The following is a 19,451-nucleotide window of genomic DNA, read 5'->3' on the forward strand; positions in this document are numbered from 1 at the left end:
GTCCTTTGGGGTCCCCTGACCCCCCCCTTCTCTGGAAGGGCTCCACAGCCATCACAAGCTGGGCACCGAAGGTGGCGATTTCAAGCTGATTGCTAGTTTTGTCCTTGCAAGAACAAGTTAAAAGTAGATCCAGATGCTTCACCCACTCTCCGTTCCCCTGCCAATATTTGTGGGTTTGTGATCACATTTTCCTGTGATTTAAATGATTTCCTGTCCTCGGCTGCTGCCTGGAAGACGGGCACAAACAAGAGGGACCTGACTGCGCAGGTCAGGAGTGAAACCGGTGATGAGATGTGAAGCCCTGCCAAGCCAGCTTCCCATGCTGTCAGAGCAGGCACTCCTCTCCATCCTTCCTTCGCTGGCATCCCTGGGGTTGTCCCAAGCCTGGGCAGTCCTCCCGGGCGGCTGCAGCAGGGGCAGCGATAGACCCGGGAGAGGTTAGAGCAGGTGGGCTTGGGGTTAATGTTCACTATGATTAATGCTTCAAAGGTGTGGGAAGGAAACCACACATTTTAATGAAAAGCTGCCATCTCCTCCTTCCAGAAGCCTCACAATTAGCTGCCTTGGGCTGGTTATTGATGCCAGCCGAGCGTGTTTACAGATCGAGGTCAGCAAAAGGCCCTCAGGCGAGCTGGGCTCCTGATGTTTGCTGCTTTTGACTGTGGGCCTGACTCGGAGGTCATGGGGTCTGAGCTTTGCCGCTTGTCGATGGATGTGCAGAGAAATCGGTGTGTCCAGCTCTCCCATCTCTTGTGTCCCTACTGCACGTTAAAGGACATTTGGGCACTTGGAAGGCAGATACAAAATCAAGATTTCAGTGATTCTTCCAAGCAAATAATCCAGGTCCTTTGACCGAGGGGAAAAGATATTAAACTTCTCTGTTTTGACCAAGTTATGCTTGGATGTTCAAATCCTGCCTACACCTTCTCTATGGGCTGCACTGGAGGGTATTTTTCATGTTCTTTCCTCGTTCTTAATATGTTTGTGCCTTTCTGCTCTGGAAGAGCATCTTCTGCTCTGTAGCCTGGAGGCAGCTGTTTTGGTAGGAGATGGAGTAAATCTTCAGGGTGCTGGGAGACATCAGCCAGATGCACCAGAGCCCCAGGACAGCTGCCAGGACACCGCAGGTTGTATTTTGCGAAGGTGTAAATGAATGCAGATTCTTCTGACCCAACTTCACCTGATGCAGATTTAGGCATGATAAAAAGCCTTTTGGCAGGTTGCTGGAAAATTGTCTCGGTTTGTGATTGTGTCCACAAAACCTCCTTGCGTGCTGGCTCTGTTGTGCTAAATAGAAACTGCTCCTGTGTGAAGCTGCTTTGGAGCCTCGTACCTGGGGCACAGCAGGGTGGCCAGGCTGTTACAATTCACAAATACTTTTTTTTTTAATATATGTTATTTCCTAGGGTGTTTTTTTTTCTCTCAGTTGAATGTTTGCCAGTGTCAGTGGGAAAGCATTTGATATCACAAAGCCAGGATTCCTCGATTTCTCTACAGCAATACTCTCTGCCTTGCAACACTAGTTTAATTCTTCCTGCTTGTTTGCTTTGCTTTTCAGTTGGGATGAGTCACTTATGCTAATAGAGCTGACTGGGGAGTTACGGGGAGGATTTCTCTTACTGAAATGTTACTGGTCTCTTATTTTCATGGAGTTTTATGGCCTGTCTCCTATTCAGTACAGTTAAAATTAATTTCATGCCCCAGTTCATTCCAGTGTTTGCAGCTTCAAAAGCTTTTAAGGCCTATTTAGCCGCCTGGCTGTGCTCTGTTACCCGTCTGCTGGGGTCCCTTTGGCTCACCTGTGAGTGCAGGCTTCGAGCAAACGTGGTTAATTTTGTATGCTACATCTGCTGCCCGAGCTGAGGCACCGCCGAGCGATTTGTGACGAACACTTGACCTACCTTTGATGGGACTGTGTCCTTTCTGTTTGAACCTGCTTTGTCGGAGGGAAGGGCTCTGCCGCTTTCTCGAGAGAGGAGAGAGCAGTGGTTTGTGCCCTCGTTTCTGTAGGGATGGGGTGGCTTTGCTCCCCTAGCTAGCTTGGTCCTTACTCTTCTTCAAGATGTGAATTTTTTGGCTTTGCCACGGGCCGACAGGTTCCTTCAAGGTGCATTGCAGACACAACTGGAGGCCACATGAATGTTTCTGCATCAGCCGAGGAGGTTGCCAAGACCCTTTTTTTTTTTAAGATTTTACAGACATACAGTGACAAATGCAGAGGACGCCGACTTGTGCACCAGTTAAGCACCAGTGCATCTGGTCTAGGTCTCTTATTCCAGTGTTTTGCCGGCTGGAATGCAAGAGGAGGAGAGCTGCTCTTCCTGCCGTGGCCCTGGTAGTGATTTCGTGTATTCTTCAGACCCTGGCACCAAAGATACTAACCCTCTTTCCTCGAAGTGTTTGAAAAATGACAAGATGTTCACATGAGCAGGATCAATTACCTGCTCTACCTGGTGAGAGATTCTCCGAGGGGGCCTTCATCTCTACGGCAGGAGCTTCCTGCTCGGTCAGCCCTGAAAAACAGCCCAGTAGGACTCTCCTCCCCCCTTTCCCAAAGCAGTCATCTTGAAATCATAGTCTGTGGGATTTGTGTTTGAAAGCAAAATGTGAGCTGCTGAGCCTCAAAAAAGCACACAAAAGGAAAACTGAAAAGCCCAAGGTGAGTAAGTGCAAGGTGCTGTTCACCAGGTTTGCTTCAAACCTTCCCTTCAAGAGCATCTCCTTGCTTTTACGCTGGAATTCAGCAGGGGTGGGGTTGATGCCAGGCTGCATCCCCTTGAGATGCTGGGGGGGGTGTTGGAGGACCAGGGTCTGTGTGTACAGTTAGAACAGATCAAGAGCTCGGTGTGATTCTGGTTTTCTTGTGTGTCCAGATCCAGCCTCAGGAAAGCTGTGTGTGCTGTTATTTGCACATCAGGGTTGTTATCTGCAGCTGATAGATTTTTTTTGATTTTTGATGGGGGGACACGACATTTTGCCTCTTTAGAATCAAAGTCTGAAGTCAGGATTTTCCGAGGTTTAGGGGTTTCTGAATATCTTTTTCTTTTCCAAATGCCTCCCCCCTGCCCCCCAAGAGCAGAACAGATTTCCTCTGAAAGTCTAACTATGACTTTCTAAATCACCTGTCACTTTGGAAAATTTAAGTCATCTTTTCATTACTGGCTGTTAAGGGGGTTTAGTAGCACTGGATTGCCTCGGAATTCATAGTTGAAGCCTGACATGTAACACAAATGCTCTTCCAAAACCCTGTCATTACTAATGCATTCTCTTTCAGGTCTTTTTATTAGGGCTTGTAGACATTTTCCTCATTAGAAATTCACCTAGCAGCTCCCTGCTCATCCCATTCAAGGTTTCTCATCTCTTTTATTCTCTGTTGGCATGCACTGGGGCAGAAGTATTACCTTGTGATGAATTACTAAATGATGGAGACACACGCTGCAACCTTCTGCTGCTTTTTCTCACCAGTGAAAAGCCCAACGCTGGTTTTGGGTGGACTGTCCTGCAACACCTGGGCTTGCACTTCCAGCTTGGGCTCCAGGGGAAGGCAGAGGTGCAGGACGGGTGCCTGACCGTTGGCCAGAAGTGCTTCTGCACTTGCCCTTGTCTCATTTTGGTCCTAAGTGAGGTCCTAAATGAGATGGGCGTGAACTTCCCATCTGTTGTTAAGAACCGTGGATGTAATTGCTGCCCAAGGGAGTTGCTTGAGCATCTCAGTGGGAACATCTTTGCAAGGAGGTGGTACTGTGGGGACCTTGACGGGTTGTGCTGGGGTCTGGCCAGGGCAGGCTCTGGTAACAGGGCAACCCTGCTTGCCAAGGCATCTCCTCCTTGGAGCACAAGCGTCTCATTGGCCTCAGCGGGTGAACCACCAGGTGAATTAACGGTGCAAACATGAATTCCAGTGATGACTTTGGACCCTTGGAAGCTGAATGCATTTTGGACTTGCAGAGGATGATTTGAGAAGCGTCTTTTTCTTGAGTGTTGTTTCTGGGCACAAAGACAGCCTGCCTGCCTTGTACATCCAGAGTTACGAACCTCAACCACTCCATTCTCGGAGGCCTTAATGGTGCTGGGGGGGTGCGTTAATCCATCCCAAAGCTCAAGGGCTCCAGGGGAATATTATCTACAGATCTGTTTGGCTTTTCTTCCCCAGAAAAGAGTTTCTGAATATTGCAATGGAACTGCTCCGAACAGCTGGCTTTCCAGGAACGTGCCCTGCCTTGGGGTTAATAGGTTGCAGTGCGTTGCCAGCTGGAGCTCTGTGCTCCAGCCATTTCAGAGCAAGCAAATGCACGAGTGCAGTGACCCACGAACAGCATGACCTGCTCCCTGCCCTCTCTGCAGGGCGTCTTGCAGCTGGAGCGGTAGGGAATGGGGGTCCTGGCAGCAGCGATGCATAGGAGCAGGCGTACCTGGGGGGATGCAGCCGTTCCTGTACGCTCTGTGTTGCTTCTTGGCTCGTTTCACCTTGGAGCATTCTGCCTGTGCTCCTTGGTTGCCGTGGTTCGCAGATCTTCGGCCTCGCTGGCAGCGCTTTGTTCGCTGGGATTGCCAGGAGGCTCCTCCGTTTCCGACCCTCGCCTGCACCATCGATCTGGCCGCACAATGGCTTTGCCAGCTGCTTGCTGCCTCCTTCCCCTTGCTCTTTGCAGGCTTGAGCCCAACTTTGTTTGCACTGGCTGTTTGATGAAAGACGTTCCTGTGTAATGAAATACCCCTGATTAGTTTTGATCAAATAGCGAACTTCCTTTCATCTCGTCTTGCACCCGCTGAAGGTCTCTGCAGGCGGGCTGGGCCAGGTGTGCGGCAGTGCATCGGCTCTTTGTGTCCCTGGGAGCCTTACCCCAGGGCTTTGGCCGCATCCACATGTGCGTCCGCAGCAGCGCCAACACGCAGGCAGGCGCGCACATCCTTTTAAGATCGCAGCCTCCGGAAGGATCGGAGCCAAGTCCTTCGTGTGGACGCGAGCCAAGTGACTCAAAAGTCAGAGTTACGGGTTCTCTCCTTTGACTGGCTCCATTGTAAAAGCCCAAAACCAAAACCAACTTTGCGCCGAGCCAGTTAAGGTGGAAGCGGCTGCTCCCACAGGGCTCCCTTGGCTTTGCTGGGAGCGGGAGATGTTTCACTCGGTGGTTTAGGGGATGGTGTGGAGCTCCCCAGTTAGGTCAGTGGGACTGTGGGGTGAGCATCACTTATGCAGGGAAAAAAAGCTTTTGCAGAATCACACCCAAACTTACAGATAGTGTTTGAATCCTGCTTCCTGTGCTGGTGGCAGGTGACAATCAAATGTCAAATTTCAGTTTTTAGTTTACCTTGGTTGATCTGTTTTCTCTCCCTGCCTGCCAGTGCTTGTGGGGAAGGGCTGGGCACTGGTGGGGCCACCCCAGGCTCCCCACCTGGGTTGTGCCCCATTTCAGACTGGTGCCTGGTACTAGGGCTCTTGCTGCATTTGTCCAGTTGCTCCCTGGCTCCTAAAGCAGGGGACCTGCTGTTCCTGAGAGCCTCTGCCACCCTGGGCTCCAAACAGATGGCCCTCTGATGTGGAAAAGCCCCCAGATCACCCCCAGCCTTGGCAGCAGGTTCGGCTTATGTTCCCCTTGCAGGGATAGTGGAAGGAGATCATTACTGGGTTGGTTCACCAGCAACAACGACAGGAATCCTTCAGGCATTTGCAGAGCAGTGGCCGGGAGCCCTCCTTGTGGGGGCTGGCTGGAGGTGGCTCAGTACCTGGGGTCCACAGAAGCTCACCAGGTCATTGTCTCTGTGGAGCAGGCTGTGGTGGTTGCATGACCTGTGCTGGTTGATTTCCCTGCTGCCTTCAGAGAAGGTGCAGGAAAAGCTCCTCTGGTGACCAAAGGCATGGAGGAGGTCACTGGACATGGTGTCCTCACCTTGGAGAAGAGCTGCCTTTGAGGGAAGCGTTAGACTGGGACTACACTGAAGTAGGCAGGTGGGAAATGTGTATTGACCATGGCATTGCAGCCATTGAGGGATGCTACGTGAAGCTGTGAGCCCACCAGAAAGGTCTTCCCCCACGGGTACACCAGGGAGCTATGGAGCCTGTGGCCATGGGGAGGGCAGAAATGCAGACGGGCTCAGGCAGTGCTTAGATGGATTGTTGACCACAAGGACGGGGATGTGCCATCTGGCAGCCCTCGACCACCAGCTTGCCAGAAGCCGGGCAGGCTCCATGTCTCGCTGAGTCCATCCCAGCCTGCCCTGCCGTAGCAGCGGTGTGGGACACCCGTGTCCTCCCGACCCGGGTGGTGCGTGGTGTGCCAGCCCGGCAATACTTCGAGCTGCCCACAAGAGTCACTGTTGCTTTATCTAAGGAGCCTCCGCTCCTGCCTGTGAACTCATCCTCACCCCATGGAGTCTGTGCCCTTCAGGTCTCCAGCCCCAACGCCTTTCTTCTGCCCCAGCAAACCGCAGGCAGGGAGCTGTGAGGATTCAGGCTGCCGAGAAGGATGATGAAGGAGGGCTGGCACCTGGCAGGAGCGACCTTTCCCGTGTGCTGCCCTAGGGTGGGTGGTTATTTCTGTGCGAGGTTCCCAGCAGACAGCCCGGACCTTCCTGCCGGTGCCGCAGCGTTGTGCTTGGCTCTGGGATTTGCCCAGGGAGCACAGCTTGTGCTTTGGAGACGCCTGGCCTGAATTAACCTCGCTGCAAATGGTTTCTAAGTAACAGTGGTACACGTAGCAAGATAAACTGTGAAGCCTATTTATATTTACCAAGATTGTATTAACCTTTGAAAGGCTGACCTTATGCAAAAAAAAAAAAAAAAAAAAAGGCAAAAACATTTAGGGCATGAGGGGTGTTTGTTGTTGTTTTTAATCCTTTCACTCTTTGATTACTTCAGCCTTGATGGTGGTAAACATACACTGGCTTTCAAGGCATTCCTGATTTTTGCAGCTGCGAAGCCATTAAGTCTTTGCCTGTATTAGCATTTTCAAGGTCAGCCATGATGCAAAACTCAAGGCAACCCATCAGCTGCGTAAGAGCTGTTAATTTTCTTCATTTACTCTCCTGTTGCCTGCTAACTTGTGCAGCAGATCCAGCAGCAGTGTGTCATAGCGTTGCTCCTGGATGTCACCCAGGCTGGCGTGGGGAGGGCAAGGGTTGATTCAGCTGTGCTGGCCCCAGAGGGCTAATCCGTGACCCCTGGCGCATGGTTATCGTTAGCATCACCCCAGCGGTTTCCCAGTGTTAGAGTTTCCATCAGGATTGGAATAAACAGACAACGGGAACGTGTCTTTTGGGCACAGCCTCCTGTCAGAGCTGGTTCGCTGAAGCCTTGGGAGGGCGTCTGTCCGAGGGGGTCTCAGTAGGGTCTCTGCAGGGGGATTTGCTGCCCGCTGTGGTGCCACACCGTGCTAGAGCTGGTGACAGAAGATCACCGTGTGGGATGCGAAGGGATGTGGGAGCACAGGGGGAGCTGGGGCTTGGGCGGGCAGGAACCTGTGGGTGAGCAGAGGGGGGCCTGGTGAGTAGGGGGCTGAATGCTGCTGGCTGGACCTCGCCTGCCAGCCCTGAGACAGATGCTGCGGAACAGGCAGCACAGCCCAGCCCACTGCTCGTTTGTCATGCCTTCCTCCTTGCACAAGTGGGCAGATGTCACTGCAGCCCTGTGCCTCAGTTTCCCTGATTTTTAAGGCAGGTGAATGCTGTTTGCACAAAAGGGAGTGGTGAGGTTTAGCTCAGCCAGCTGCTTGCAGCCCTCTGAGGCTCCTCGGTGGGTGCAACACACAGGCAGAAACAAAAGACAGTGGCGTTGTGTGATCCAGCAGGGAGAAGCCTTTGGCAGCAATGTTTATTAATATAGCTAATGAGGTGGCCTCTGGTCTTTGCAGTGCAGCCCAGAACAACAGCAAGTCCTTTGTAAACATGCCATCAAAAAAGAGCAAAGGGAGAAAGTGCCCCGTGCTTGGATTTATTAGATTTTTTCCTCCTCCGATGATCAATGCCACTTTGATTTCTGAAACTGAATCAAAGGACGTGGCTTGATATCCAAGCCCTTGCTCAGAAACCCTTTGTGGATCCAAGCGCCTGCTCTGCAGGAGCCTTCAGCCCCATGCTCTGCCTTCCGCTGATGCTGCCGGGAACTGGAAGTGTGTTTTGGGGATTTGGGGCTGTGTGGCTTCAGCTGGGGATGTTGGAGTCTGTTCCCAGCCAGTAGCTGGTGTGTTCCATCCGTCGGAGGAGTTAGGAGCGCCACTGGCTAGTGCTGCCTTGAGAATCAAGGTCTATTTTTGCACCAAAGCATTCAAGGCGAAGGGAAGATTTTGTGCAGCTCAGGCAGGATACAGGGACTCGCCTGTATCCCATACCTCTGGTAACTAACTGAGGGGGGAAAACAGAAGTTACAAAATTTGAATGGTACTATTAGGACCGAGAATCAGGCTCTATTTTTCTTCCTTGGCAAACCAAAAAAAAAAAAAAGCCAGAAAGCTGACTGTGGCTCTGCTGTGCTGGAGAAGAAATCATCCCTGTCCCAAGTCCTGCTGCCTTTCCATTCATGATCCTGGAGATAGTGGCAGTTGAAGACACACACACACACACACCCCCCCCACACCCCCCAAGGAATTGCCGTCCTAAATTAACCTGCTAATGATTGGGCGGCAGTATTACTGCGGTGCCGCCAGCTGGGGCTGGGGTCCCCCGGCATGCTGCTGGAGCGGAGGGGCAGCCAGGTGGTGGGCTGGAGGGACCCAGGCTGCCCAGGGCTGCACTTGCTGTGGGATCGCTGCCCGTCCCTGTACGTGCCAGTCAAGCTTTAGTGGTGTAGCAAGGAGAGTTTTAAAAAGTGATAAATTCTGGTACTTTCTGCAATGCCCTCCATCCCTAATTTAGTCACTCCGCTGCCAGTGCTCCCTCTAGGTGAGCTGGACCTTCTGCCCCTTCCCAGCCAGTCTCATTTGCTGCTGGTTAGCTTTAGGGATTTACTGGGAGGAGGGTGTTTTCTCCCTTCCGCATTAGCTAGGCAGAGAAGGCGATGAGGAAGCAGCAAGGGTGTCTTTTCATTCTGCTAAAACCCTGCAGAACATGCCTACATGAGGCTGTTAAGCCCCTGATCAGTAATTACACACTGCAGCTCTGCCTTTAATCGGGATAAAAGACTTAAGGAAACTCCTTTGCCCCTGGTCTCTACCTTTTACCTAGAGATTTTATTGCTGTATTAGTAGCAGGAATGACTGCAGGAGCTCAGTGCTCAGGTTCGTGTGGACTCTGGGAGCTCGTGCAGCCTTTCCAGCTCCTGACTGCTTTGGTGCTGCTTCTCTTTGAGCAATTATTTCATGCTGTCTTTAGAAAGTAGAAAGAAGAAGAAAGCAGGGGGGTGTCTGGGCAGACGCTGGGGTGGTTGTGGTTGCAGTGGCTAGTTTCTCTTGTGGGTCCTGATTCTGCAAGTGGCTGAACTTTCCTGGCTGGTTGGTTTGCAGCTTTGTTAGGCAGGGCTCCGACAAAGCAAGAGGTTGGGAGATATGTGCTGCCAGCCCTGCCGAAGTCCTGCCCCCTTATCAGCACCTCTGAGCCGGGGGTGAATAAACCCTGGGCAGTGTGTGTGTGTGTGTGTGTGTGTGCGCGCGCGCTGGGAGCTCCATCACTGCTGGCCCTGGGGACTGGGGCGACTCAGGGTGGCCTCTGCTCGGGGGTGCTGGGGGGAGCCACCTCCTGCCATGCAGAGCTTGGCCTGAGGCCCCCAGCTCTCAGCACCCTGTTGGGTTTTTGCAGCTTAAAATGTAAAAATAATCAAGAAACAGCCTGACCTGTTGGTAAATGCAGAGGTGAACATCTGCCCACGGTCAGTGCTGAGCACACAGTGAACGTTTGCAGAACTGGGAGTTTCTGAATTTGTTTTTCAACCTTAGTCCTGCTTGTACCAGCAGATGCAGGTGAAGTTCCTTGTGCTGGAGGGTTTGTTGGTCTTTAAGCGGGTGCGAGGTCCCCAGATAACTGCGTTTGCTGCTGTGAAGTTGATGCAGTTCCAAGTTAAGGTGGAAACTGTGCTGCGAGCACAGCAGCTGGGAGTGGGGAGAGCCCGGCTTTGGATTTTAGCCGCCTCGTTGATTGGATCTATTTTTTGTTTTTTCTTTACAGAAACCAGGCAATGCGGAAAAAGTTAATTTTGTACTTTAAGAGGAGAAATCATGCTCGCAAACAGTGGGTAAGTGATTCCCTTACACCTTATTTTATATGTATAAAGCAGCATAATTTATTACGTGAGAGAGGAAAGGACATTTTCTAGCGGAGAGGTGCTGGTGCTCAGTACTTTGCCTGATGCGTTGCTGTGGCATCTCTTACGCTTAAAATAACTTGGACGTAAAGGAGAGGTCCCTGATCCTGCTGCAGGCAGCACCTCCTTCCGCAAGCACCCCCTGCAGAGCAAACATGTGGGCTTGGCTTGATCGAAGCGGAGCCCTTCACTGATCTCAGAGAGCCTATTCACAGCGTAAATGTCTATTCTGTGAGTAATTGAACCCTAAGAGAGGTGTGAAACAAGCTGACTCTGCTTCCAGTAAATGTTCTGAAGACTGATCTGACTCCTTCCAGCTGACCACAGAGCGATGTTTGAGGATTTGTGGTTTAAAGCAAAAACCAAGCCCTGCACCAGTTTGTTTCTGGGCAGCTTCGCCTGCGAGGTAGTTCCAGTGTCCTTTGAGGAGATGGTTCTTGCTAAGGCAAGGGGCAAGGTGGGGGTTATTATGTGGCTTCAAAGGTATTTGGAGCAAATTCCTAGTAAATAGAGGAGAAAGTTCATGTGGGATTTACAGAATTTATAGGTTTTCAGCGCTGACAGTTGCCTGCAGGAGCTGCTGGCGGGAGCTAATACCAGCATAGAAGGGGCAATGCCAGGAGCAGCCAACAGCCCCCAGGGGGAAGGTGGGTTTTGCGGGGTCTGTGAAGGGCGATTCAGCTCACAGCACAGGGCTCTGTGTTTTACGTGGAAGATGTAAATACCAGGGTCTGACTTGGTGTCTCTTTCCTGGGGCAGGCTCAGGTGTTGGCATTAGCATCTTAAGTTGCCAGTGGGGCAGGTTTTCCCAGTGTCTTTGGTGCTGGTTTTGGGCAGAAGTGCTGCGGCTGGGAGGAATTGTCAGAAAAAATTCAAAATAATGAGCCTGGGAAGTGGTTTGAAGGCTCTGCCTTTAGAAGTAGCTTTCGATACAGGCATTTCTGAGCCAGCAATTGAATTATTTTCTTATTTCTGGTGAATAAAGGCATGTTCCTTTTCTTTCCTGTGCTTCATTTTCTCCCTCCATTTTGTAGCAGTCTTCCAGAAGCCACAGATCTTGCGCTCCGAGGGACGACTGCGTCTCCCATTTGTGTCCAAACACGTGTTTTTTTAATCTTTTCGATGGTAAAATTTCTTCCAGGTTTCTAGCAGGGGGCTACAGGGCTTACACCTCCAGTGCAACAGTCGGGTGCTTCTCGGGGCACCTCGCCTGCTGCAGCTGAGGGCTGGGGCAGTTGTGGGAAGTGGATCGATATTCCCTTCTGCAAAACAGGGATTGCAAAGCATCGTGTGGTTTTATTGAAACCAGAAGGGAAGTGCCCAGGAGCTGCTTTCTGGTGGAAATGGCTGGTTACTGTGCTAAGTCTGGAGTGAGTCATTCTGTTGTGAGTATCAAGGAGCTGGGGGAAAAGGTTTAATTAGGCTGCAAGAACACGGTTCCTAAAATATGGCTTGCAGTAAAGTCGCCTGTCATGCAAAATAGGTGAATTTCTGCCAGCCGGTTTATTCAGTGTCCTTGAAAGGGGATTTTTCAGTTTAGGGAAGCATTTTGCCTATTCTACAAAATAGGCAACATACGGTTGCTGAATTTGCAAAGTGAATGCATTTGCTGATTCTGTTTGCAAAATGGGTACGCTTAGCTATTTTTCTGCCTATTTTGTAGCAGACCCTATTTTTAGCAAAGCCCATCTATGTGCCTGCATTTCTTTCTGACTCTCTTACTTTCTGAGGTATTGTCACTGCCCAGGGCTGGCTGGAGCAGGGTCAGAGCTTGGTCCCTGCAGGGTCCAGCCCCGAGAGCCCCATCAGAGGGTCCCAGGGCTTCCTCCTGCCTCCACCCAGGGTGGCACAGCAGAAGACATTGAATTGCCATCAGAGGGGTGATGCTGCAGAGGGAGAAGGGTGAAAAGGGCTGTTCTGGCTTTAAGAGGTTTATCTCCATCAGTCAGGGAAAGAAAGCCGTGGGGCTTGCATAGGAGTTGGACTGGTTCCTCCTGTCACCTTGGCTCTTCCCCTCCCTTCCGAAGAGCTGCTCCGCTCCCTGGAGCTGCGAGAGCGTGGGCTGCGGGAGGGCTTGGGCTTGGCACAGCCTACAACTGCCTTCAGCTGCTACGGCGGCGTTACTATTCATCCATTTTTAGATATGCATGTCAAGTCCGATTTGGCTTGCCATCACTTGTGTGATTGAGGGGCTGATGGGCTGGTGAGCCCAGCCGGGAAGGGGAGCAGAGGAAGCACTGATGCTAAAAGCCGGCGCAGATGGTTGCTCAGGAATGGACACGCTTCCTTAAAACTGCTCAGAGGATGCTTGAATAAGGAATAGACGCTTCTGCTCCTGAAGTGCCTGACCAGTAGCTTCTCCTGGTGATTGGGCTGTGAAGATCTGAGAAATGCAAAGTGCTGTGAGGTGCTTGTGATCTTGGCTCTTGAAGGATGGCAGAGGATTGCGGGAGCATGTATCCCAGCGGAACCAAAAAGCACTAGACGGGGATGCTGCAGATCAGCCCGCTGTTGTGGGGTTTGAAGCTTGTGTGGCAGGAAGGGTCTCTCTCCTCCATGGTGGGAAGGGGCTTTAAGAAAGGAGATGCAAGTCAGAGGTGCTCAGCTGGTCCACAGCAAAGCTGTGCTCTGGAGGGCTGAGTGGGGTGAGCGGGGAGCTTTGGTGCTGCCTGCCCCACTGCCAGGATGTGAGCTGCTGGGGCAATCAGCGGTGCGATTGATGTTGCTTTTTCCATCTGCAAATACCGGTTCCTTAAAAGAGGAATTCTGGATAAAGCTTTCATGGAGTTATCCCAAAGAGTGGAGGAAAAGGAAGAAAAAGAGCTGCGCCGCTGGCTACGAAACAGCCTGGCAGTTGTGCCAGGCGGCTCTGCTAGGCGGTGGTGATGCGGGACCCAGCACCGGCTCATTCCCATGGGGAATAAAAACATTTCAAAGCCTCAAAGCTTCTCACCAGACTGAGCCCTCGTGCTGGGCTGCCCTCCCCCACCCCCCCCCCCGCTGTGGGCTGGCACGCAGCATAGGGCACCAGCTGCCTCCCAGTGCTGAGGCTTGATAAACTTTGTGGGGTATTTATAGCTTTTTCCCAAATGCGATGCTCTGAAAGCAGGAGGACGTAGCAGATTTGTTGGCAGGGTGGGAGCTCGTGTTCGGGGGGCTGATAGCATTGCTTCAGGAGGGTTAAAAACGCAGCAGCTGTGATTTCTCCGAGCTGCCGTGGTCTGTTGGCATTACCTATAGCTCATTGCCCGTAGCACAAGATTCCCCTTGGTGGCTTCTAGGGCATTTCTATTTTTCTTCTCATTCCTCGCTTTCGTTCTACAGCCGTTGCCTTTAGCTCCTGCCAAAACCCAAGTGTCTCCTTTGCGTCTATGCGGATGGGAAACCTTCTGGCTCCAGGTGTGCAAATGGGAATTAATTTGATTTGTGGGGAGGAGTGTTAGTGTGCATCAGCTGCAGGGTTTGAGGTGCTTTGTCCGCCCCGCACCATTGCTGAGGTGCCTCCAAAAGGCATCAAGGATCACAGACACTTCGCTGCACTTGGGTTATCGCCAGGTTGGGATGGCTGGACCAAACCCATGTGCCAGGGTCAGTGTGACACTGGCTGCAGGTTGCTGTGGGTGCCTGGCACCAGTGACAAGCCACGGAGCTGCTGGGGAACCCAGCTGCCTCCTGACCTGGAAGCAGGTGTTCCCATCAGTTTGTTGCCTTTTTTTTTTGTTCAGTTTTTTTTTTTTTTTAATTTCTGCCCCTCTTTTTTTCTCTTGGTGGCTGAGAGCAAGCAAGACGAGAGCAAAGCACATCTGGGAAGCCCTACAGCCTTGGATTTCCCTCCAGTTGTGAGGTGGCCATGGCAAGAGATGAAATTTTTTTTCTTTAACATCTGAATTGCCCCTGTGTCTGCTGCGGTACCGATACCGGTGCTGCGCTGCCTGTTCTGGAAAGCAGCATGGGGGACGGGAGGTGACCTGGGGTTTTGCCATTGATTATTTTGCAGAGCAACATCTGCTTTCCCTTCCTCATTTGGGACCTAGAATGCATTTGTTTCACTCAAAACAAAACCTTAAAAGCCCCTCTGGTCACCCAGCTGCTTTCACGTGAGGCTGGGTGCCATCACTCCTGTAACTGCAGCCGTCAGGGACCGTGGCTGGGCATCTTCTCGGTGTGGACCTCGCCTGTCCATGGGCATTTTGCAGTTACCAGGCTGATCCCATAAATAGTGGGGGTGAAGTGCAGTGCTGGACCTGTGTGGGTGGGCCACAAGGATGTCACGCAGGGGGACACAGCATGGAAACCCCTTGCAGTGCTGTGTTTCGGGGTTTGCCATCAGTGGGGACATGCTTATCCCACTCCTGGCCCAAAAAGGGGGAGCAGCAGCTGGAAAAATACTTCTGCTTTCCAGCACGGTGGAGGAAGGGGTGCCCGGCTACGGGTACCTCGGCAAGCCCCTGCATGCCCTGCTGCCCTCCTGTGTCCCCTCCCAAGGCTGTGCTTCATCCCTTCTGGCTTGGTGGCCTCAGGCAGGTGACTTGCGCTCTTCGTGCGTGGCCAGCGGTGTTGGAGCAGGGCTCCCTCCCTGGCACTGGGGCTTCGGTTGCTGAACCCATTGCCCCAGGTGCTGGAGGGTGCTCAGCAGAAGGTGCGGTGGGTGGGCAGAGCCCTACTGGGTGAGAGTCCTGGCTTCACCTGAGACGTTGGGTCTGGAGGGGAGAAGCCTGAGGGCACCCGATGGCCTGTTTTGAGAATTTCCCCTTGGGTTGGTCCCAGACCCTGGCGCGTATCCACGTCCTAATGAACTCTCTTTCTCTAAGCGACTTGAGTCACGCTGTGCCTGAGCAGCCATCGAGGGACAGGCCTGGAGGAGCTGCCCTTCCTGGGCACGTCTGAGCTCCCTCTCTCCCTCTGCCCTTTCAGGAACAGAAATTTTGCCAGCGCTATGACCAGCTGATGGAGGCCTGGGAAAAAAAAGTGGAGCGCATTGAAAATAACCCCCGGCGCCGTGCCAAAGAGAGCAAAGTGCGGGAATACTATGAGAAGCAATTCCCGGAGATCCGGAAGCAGCGGGAACTGCAAGAGCGCATGCAGAGGTTAGAGGAGAAGCGGTAGGAAGGGGCTGAGCTGGTATCGGACAGCCTTTCTTTTTTCTTTGGGGATGGATGTGGGATTTGGTTGTGGGAGGAGTGGGCTGGGATGGCTCTCAGTCCCTTTTCTCCCCTTCTAGTCAAAGGCAGAAGCCAGCAAAGGAGCAGCTGTGCTACTTTTTCCCCAGGGTGGCTCAGCACAGAGCTAAGAGAGAAGGAAAAATGTCAGGAATGTGGTTGCTGCCTCCCCTCTGCTGCTGGTCTCCTGGCTGGCCACCTCCCAGCAAGGTGCAGCTCCCTTGTGCCGGCTGCCTGGCGGGATGGCACTAATTACTGCCTTACTGGTGGGCCCAAATTAAGATGTATGAGACTTGCAGATGCCTTTGGTGATGCTGATGATTTAATACATGCGCATGCTTTGATCGGAGCATGGGCAGGGTGAAGAAACATCTGCAGAGGTTCTAGGAATGACCACAAATGATACGAAGGGAGCAAAATGTCTCACTGAGAGGGAGGTCCCCTGCCTCTCCCATCCCCTGTCCATTTTCTCCTCCTCATTGGAAGTGCAACTGAGGTCACATTGTTTCCTGCCAGGAGGTGACACGATGTCATGATCTCCACCCCTCTTGCTGAAAACTGCCTGTCCTTCCCATTTCAGCACAGGGCCACCTGATGCGTGCAGAACCCAAACCCTTCTGCCAGCATCCTATCCTTGTGCCCTGCTAACAGCTGGATGGGTCCAAATTTCCTGATCAGTGCCTTTATTTTTTCTGAAAGAGAAGGGGAGAAATGGTACGGAGAAATGTTTGCATTTTTGACCTGCTTAAAAAGAAAAGTTTTAATTCTTTGGGGCATGTGGCAGTTACGCTGGGTGATGTTGGGGGGGATAGATGTCGGTGGCTGGTTTTGATTTCAAAGTTCCTGCAGCGTTTGCAAACCAGGTGTGGTGGCACAGCACTGACACCTTTATGCTGTTGCTGTGGTGCCATGAACAGGAGAAAATACGGGGGAGAGTATGGTTGGGTATGGAATGTCCTTCTGTTGTAGCGATCCTGGAAGCTGGCACAGGTGAGGAAGGTGGTTTGAGGCTGTCGAGCCAGGGGACACAGGGGACAGTGCTCTCCAGGCAGGAATAAGCGTGTCAGAGCCCACAGGGCTGCAGCAGGAGCCGTTCACACAGCGTGGGATGGGGTGGCCTGGGTGGGATGTGGGGAGAACACCATTACGGAGGCCAACAAGGAGGACAGCAGAGTTGTCGTGAATGTGGTTTGCTGGTTATGACGTGGAGCGGCAGTGTTTGAGTGTTTGACTGCCCTTTCCCAGCAGGGTAGGACAGAGGGGCAGTGGCGGGCTCTCCATGTCAGCTGCACGCAGCGAGCACGAGGTGTCAGAAATCATCGACGGGCTCTCAGAACAAGAGGTGAGACTGGGTTGTCCTTTCTCCTTCTTTTTACCCCTCACTTCGCTCTTCTCTGAGGAAGGCAGGAGAGTACTGCCAGCTCCCACGGTGAAATCCAATACTAAATCCCACTAACTTCAGGCCACGCTGAGGCTGGGGAGGTTGCCATGATGCCTAATACGCTTTCTGGACAGGATCCAAAGTGAGGTGTTCATTTAACATGCAGCAGCATCTTTCCAGCCACCTGAGAGACGTAATGGAGCTGTGCAACGGTTCTGCAGGAGCAGAACACGGCACAAAGTGCCCCAGGAGCTGGCGGCTGGTGGGTAGTGTTTATTGGCATCCAGCTGCCTCTTAAGGACCTGAAACCCCAGCACGCTGCTCAGCCCGGGGAGCACCCCACAAACTCCTCCTAGCTGTTGGTTTAAACTGGAAGTGGAGGTGGGAAGGGAACCGGCGCCCTGGCTGCCGGATGGAGGGGTTTTTCTGTTTCGTTTTGGTTTGAATGGGCTGTGCGGCTTGACACAGGGGAATCCTATGGAATGAATGGTTTGTACATGAGCCAGTTGGCCCACATCTTCTGGGAGTGCTCCATTCATCTTGAAACATCCCCGTGACCTTGGCTTCGTTTGGATCTGGTTTCACAAGGGTTCCGCTCTCTTGGCACGGAGACGAGCTGCAGTGAATGGATTGCATTTGGGAGGGGAGAGCAGACATTGCCCGGCAATAGCTGAGATGTTTGCTGCCTGTGCGCCGCCGTTCGCTCCCTGCCCTGGGTCCCGGGCAGTTTGCTGTTAGCCAGTCAAGGTAACAACCCGGAGGACATGGATCTCAGGAGCAGAGGGAAACATACAGCTCTGCGGAGGTCGTGGCCAAGGGGAGCGTTAGCCAGTTGCCTTTGACCTCCTGCACAGTGTGCTGCTAAATTCCACCCTGACAGCCTTCTGCTGAGCCCCGAGGCACAGCTTGGCTTGTCTCAAAGGCAAACCTTCAGAGCTCCCAGCCCTTCCACAGGGCTGGATGGAGCAGGGAGGTGAGAGCTGGGGAGCATCGCTGCTGGCGGGGGCCAGCTCTTTGCCCCGGTGCGTTGCTGGAGAGGGGAGAGGTCTGGCTGCCCGCTGGTGGGCTGTATCTGCATGGCTCAGCACCCCCAGATCCTGCGGGGCGAAAGCAGAGGCTGTGTGATCTCAGCTCCTGCCAGCTGCCTCCCTGCCTGCCCTGGCTCTGCCCAGGGCTCGCTCCTTCAGCCGGGGCAGTCTGTGGCACTCAGGGTCGATGCCCTGGCTGCAAGCTGTTCCCAGCCTCCCACAGTGAGATGACACCCTCAGGGCATCTGAAGAAGCCAGCTGCTAAACATGAGGTGCCCTAGTGCAGATCAGAGCGTGATGAAGGGAGCTGAAGCATCCTTGTCTGTGTGGAGAGCTGTGTTTTGGGAAGAGGAGGTTGGGTCTGATCAGTCATAGTGGGGAAGCAGAGCGGTGCTGGGCAGGGCTGGGTTGGCAGCTTGCTGGAAGTATTGGACATGACTGTTCTCCCAGGAACCAGCATCTAGCTGGAAATTAACACAGCAGCACTTGAGACCTGGCCTTCCTGGGTCAAGGGTTGGAATTTGTGTCTGACCAGTGCCATTTCAGGTGACAGGGAGGACTCAGAGTGATGGTGCTGCTAGCAATGAGAGAGGGTGGCCAGAGCATCCCTGCATCCCCACGGGGCAGACCCGTGCCAGAGGACCACCAGCAGCTCAGCTGAAGGCATAGTCCTGGTATTTGGGCAGGGGACAGCACCTATGAGATGTCTGTCGCATTGGCCACTCTGTTGCAAATACTTAAGGAAAGCAGTGTGCCCAGTCTGTCCTGTCCTGGTGTGCAGCCAGGGCTCTGGATGAACAGGCTGGAGTAAAGGCATCAGATTATGTCCCAGGGTGTTGCAGTAAGAGGAAAGAAAGGAATGATGGCCCCATTGTGGTGACATTTGAAGCCTGAAAAAATACTAAGGTTTCCCGTGGAAGGGAAACATGACGTCTCCCTCTGCCCACCCTTTCAGAAAGCTTTGCTGAGCTGATCTGCTTCCCTTGCAATTTGGGGTGGGGGGGCCGAACCCCATGTGGCCACAGGTTTGATGGCTGGGAAGGGGTTTGTATTCCCTGTGCCACCGTGGCTTTGACTTGCCTCTCGTCATGGTCAAGAGCGATTTTGCTTAAGTCAGAAATTTCCATGTGGTATCTTAAGGCCTTTTATTTCAAAATGAAAGATTAATTGTTTCCTGGCTGACAGCGATAGCCTCTTTCAGCGTTTAATTTACAATTACTCTAGCAATAAAGCTGTCTAGTGCTCGCTTTTGAATTCTTCTGTTCCTCCGCCTGTCCTTTCCTCTTGAACATCTGTCCCCTGCGGTTCCCGCGGGCCCATGGTGCTGACCAACTGTTCTCTCTGCTTTCCCCAAAGAACCTGGAGAAGCAGATGCGCCAGCTCGCCGTCATCCCGCCCATGCTCTACGATGCCGACCAGCAGCGCATCAAATTCATCAACATGAATGGCCTCATGGATGACCCCATGAAGGTCTACAAGGACCGGCAGGTGATGAACATGTGGAGTGAGCAGGAGAAGGAGACCTTCCGGGAAAAGTGAGTGTATCCCACACCTCTCGCTGTGCAGCCCTGGGGAAGCGCGGACAGGACCTGTGCGGTGCTTTGGCTGGGACCCCAGCGTGCTAAGGCATCAGTTTCCGAAGGGCTTGCCTT

At 52.7% G+C, this 19,451-nt stretch overlaps 1 protein-coding gene across 9 annotated transcripts in view; it reads left to right on the top strand.

The window, feature by feature from the left end:
- The window catches only part of NCOR2 (nuclear receptor corepressor 2), a 253,577-nt gene that overhangs the window by 149,947 nt on the left and 84,179 nt on the right, over nucleotides 1-19,451 (top strand). For 4 of the 9 annotated variants that reach the window (XM_037375337.1, XM_037375342.1, XM_037375343.1 and 1 more), the window contains exons 9-12: nucleotides 10,096-10,162; nucleotides 15,146-15,333; nucleotides 16,636-16,732; nucleotides 19,156-19,334. In XM_037375337.1, coding sequence (XP_037231234.1) covers nucleotides 10,096-10,162; nucleotides 15,146-15,333; nucleotides 16,636-16,732; nucleotides 19,156-19,334 — 531 coding nt within the window. The remainder of the gene's footprint in view (nucleotides 1-10,095; nucleotides 10,163-15,145; nucleotides 15,334-16,635; nucleotides 16,733-19,155; nucleotides 19,335-19,451) is intronic. The other 5 variants (XM_037375340.1, XM_037375344.1, XM_037375341.1 and 2 more) reach the window with 3 other exon arrangements.

Source organism: Falco rusticolus, chromosome 1 (assembly GCF_015220075.1).
Source record: "Falco rusticolus isolate bFalRus1 chromosome 1, bFalRus1.pri, whole genome shotgun sequence".
Taxonomy (NCBI): Eukaryota; Metazoa; Chordata; class Aves; order Falconiformes; family Falconidae; genus Falco; species Falco rusticolus.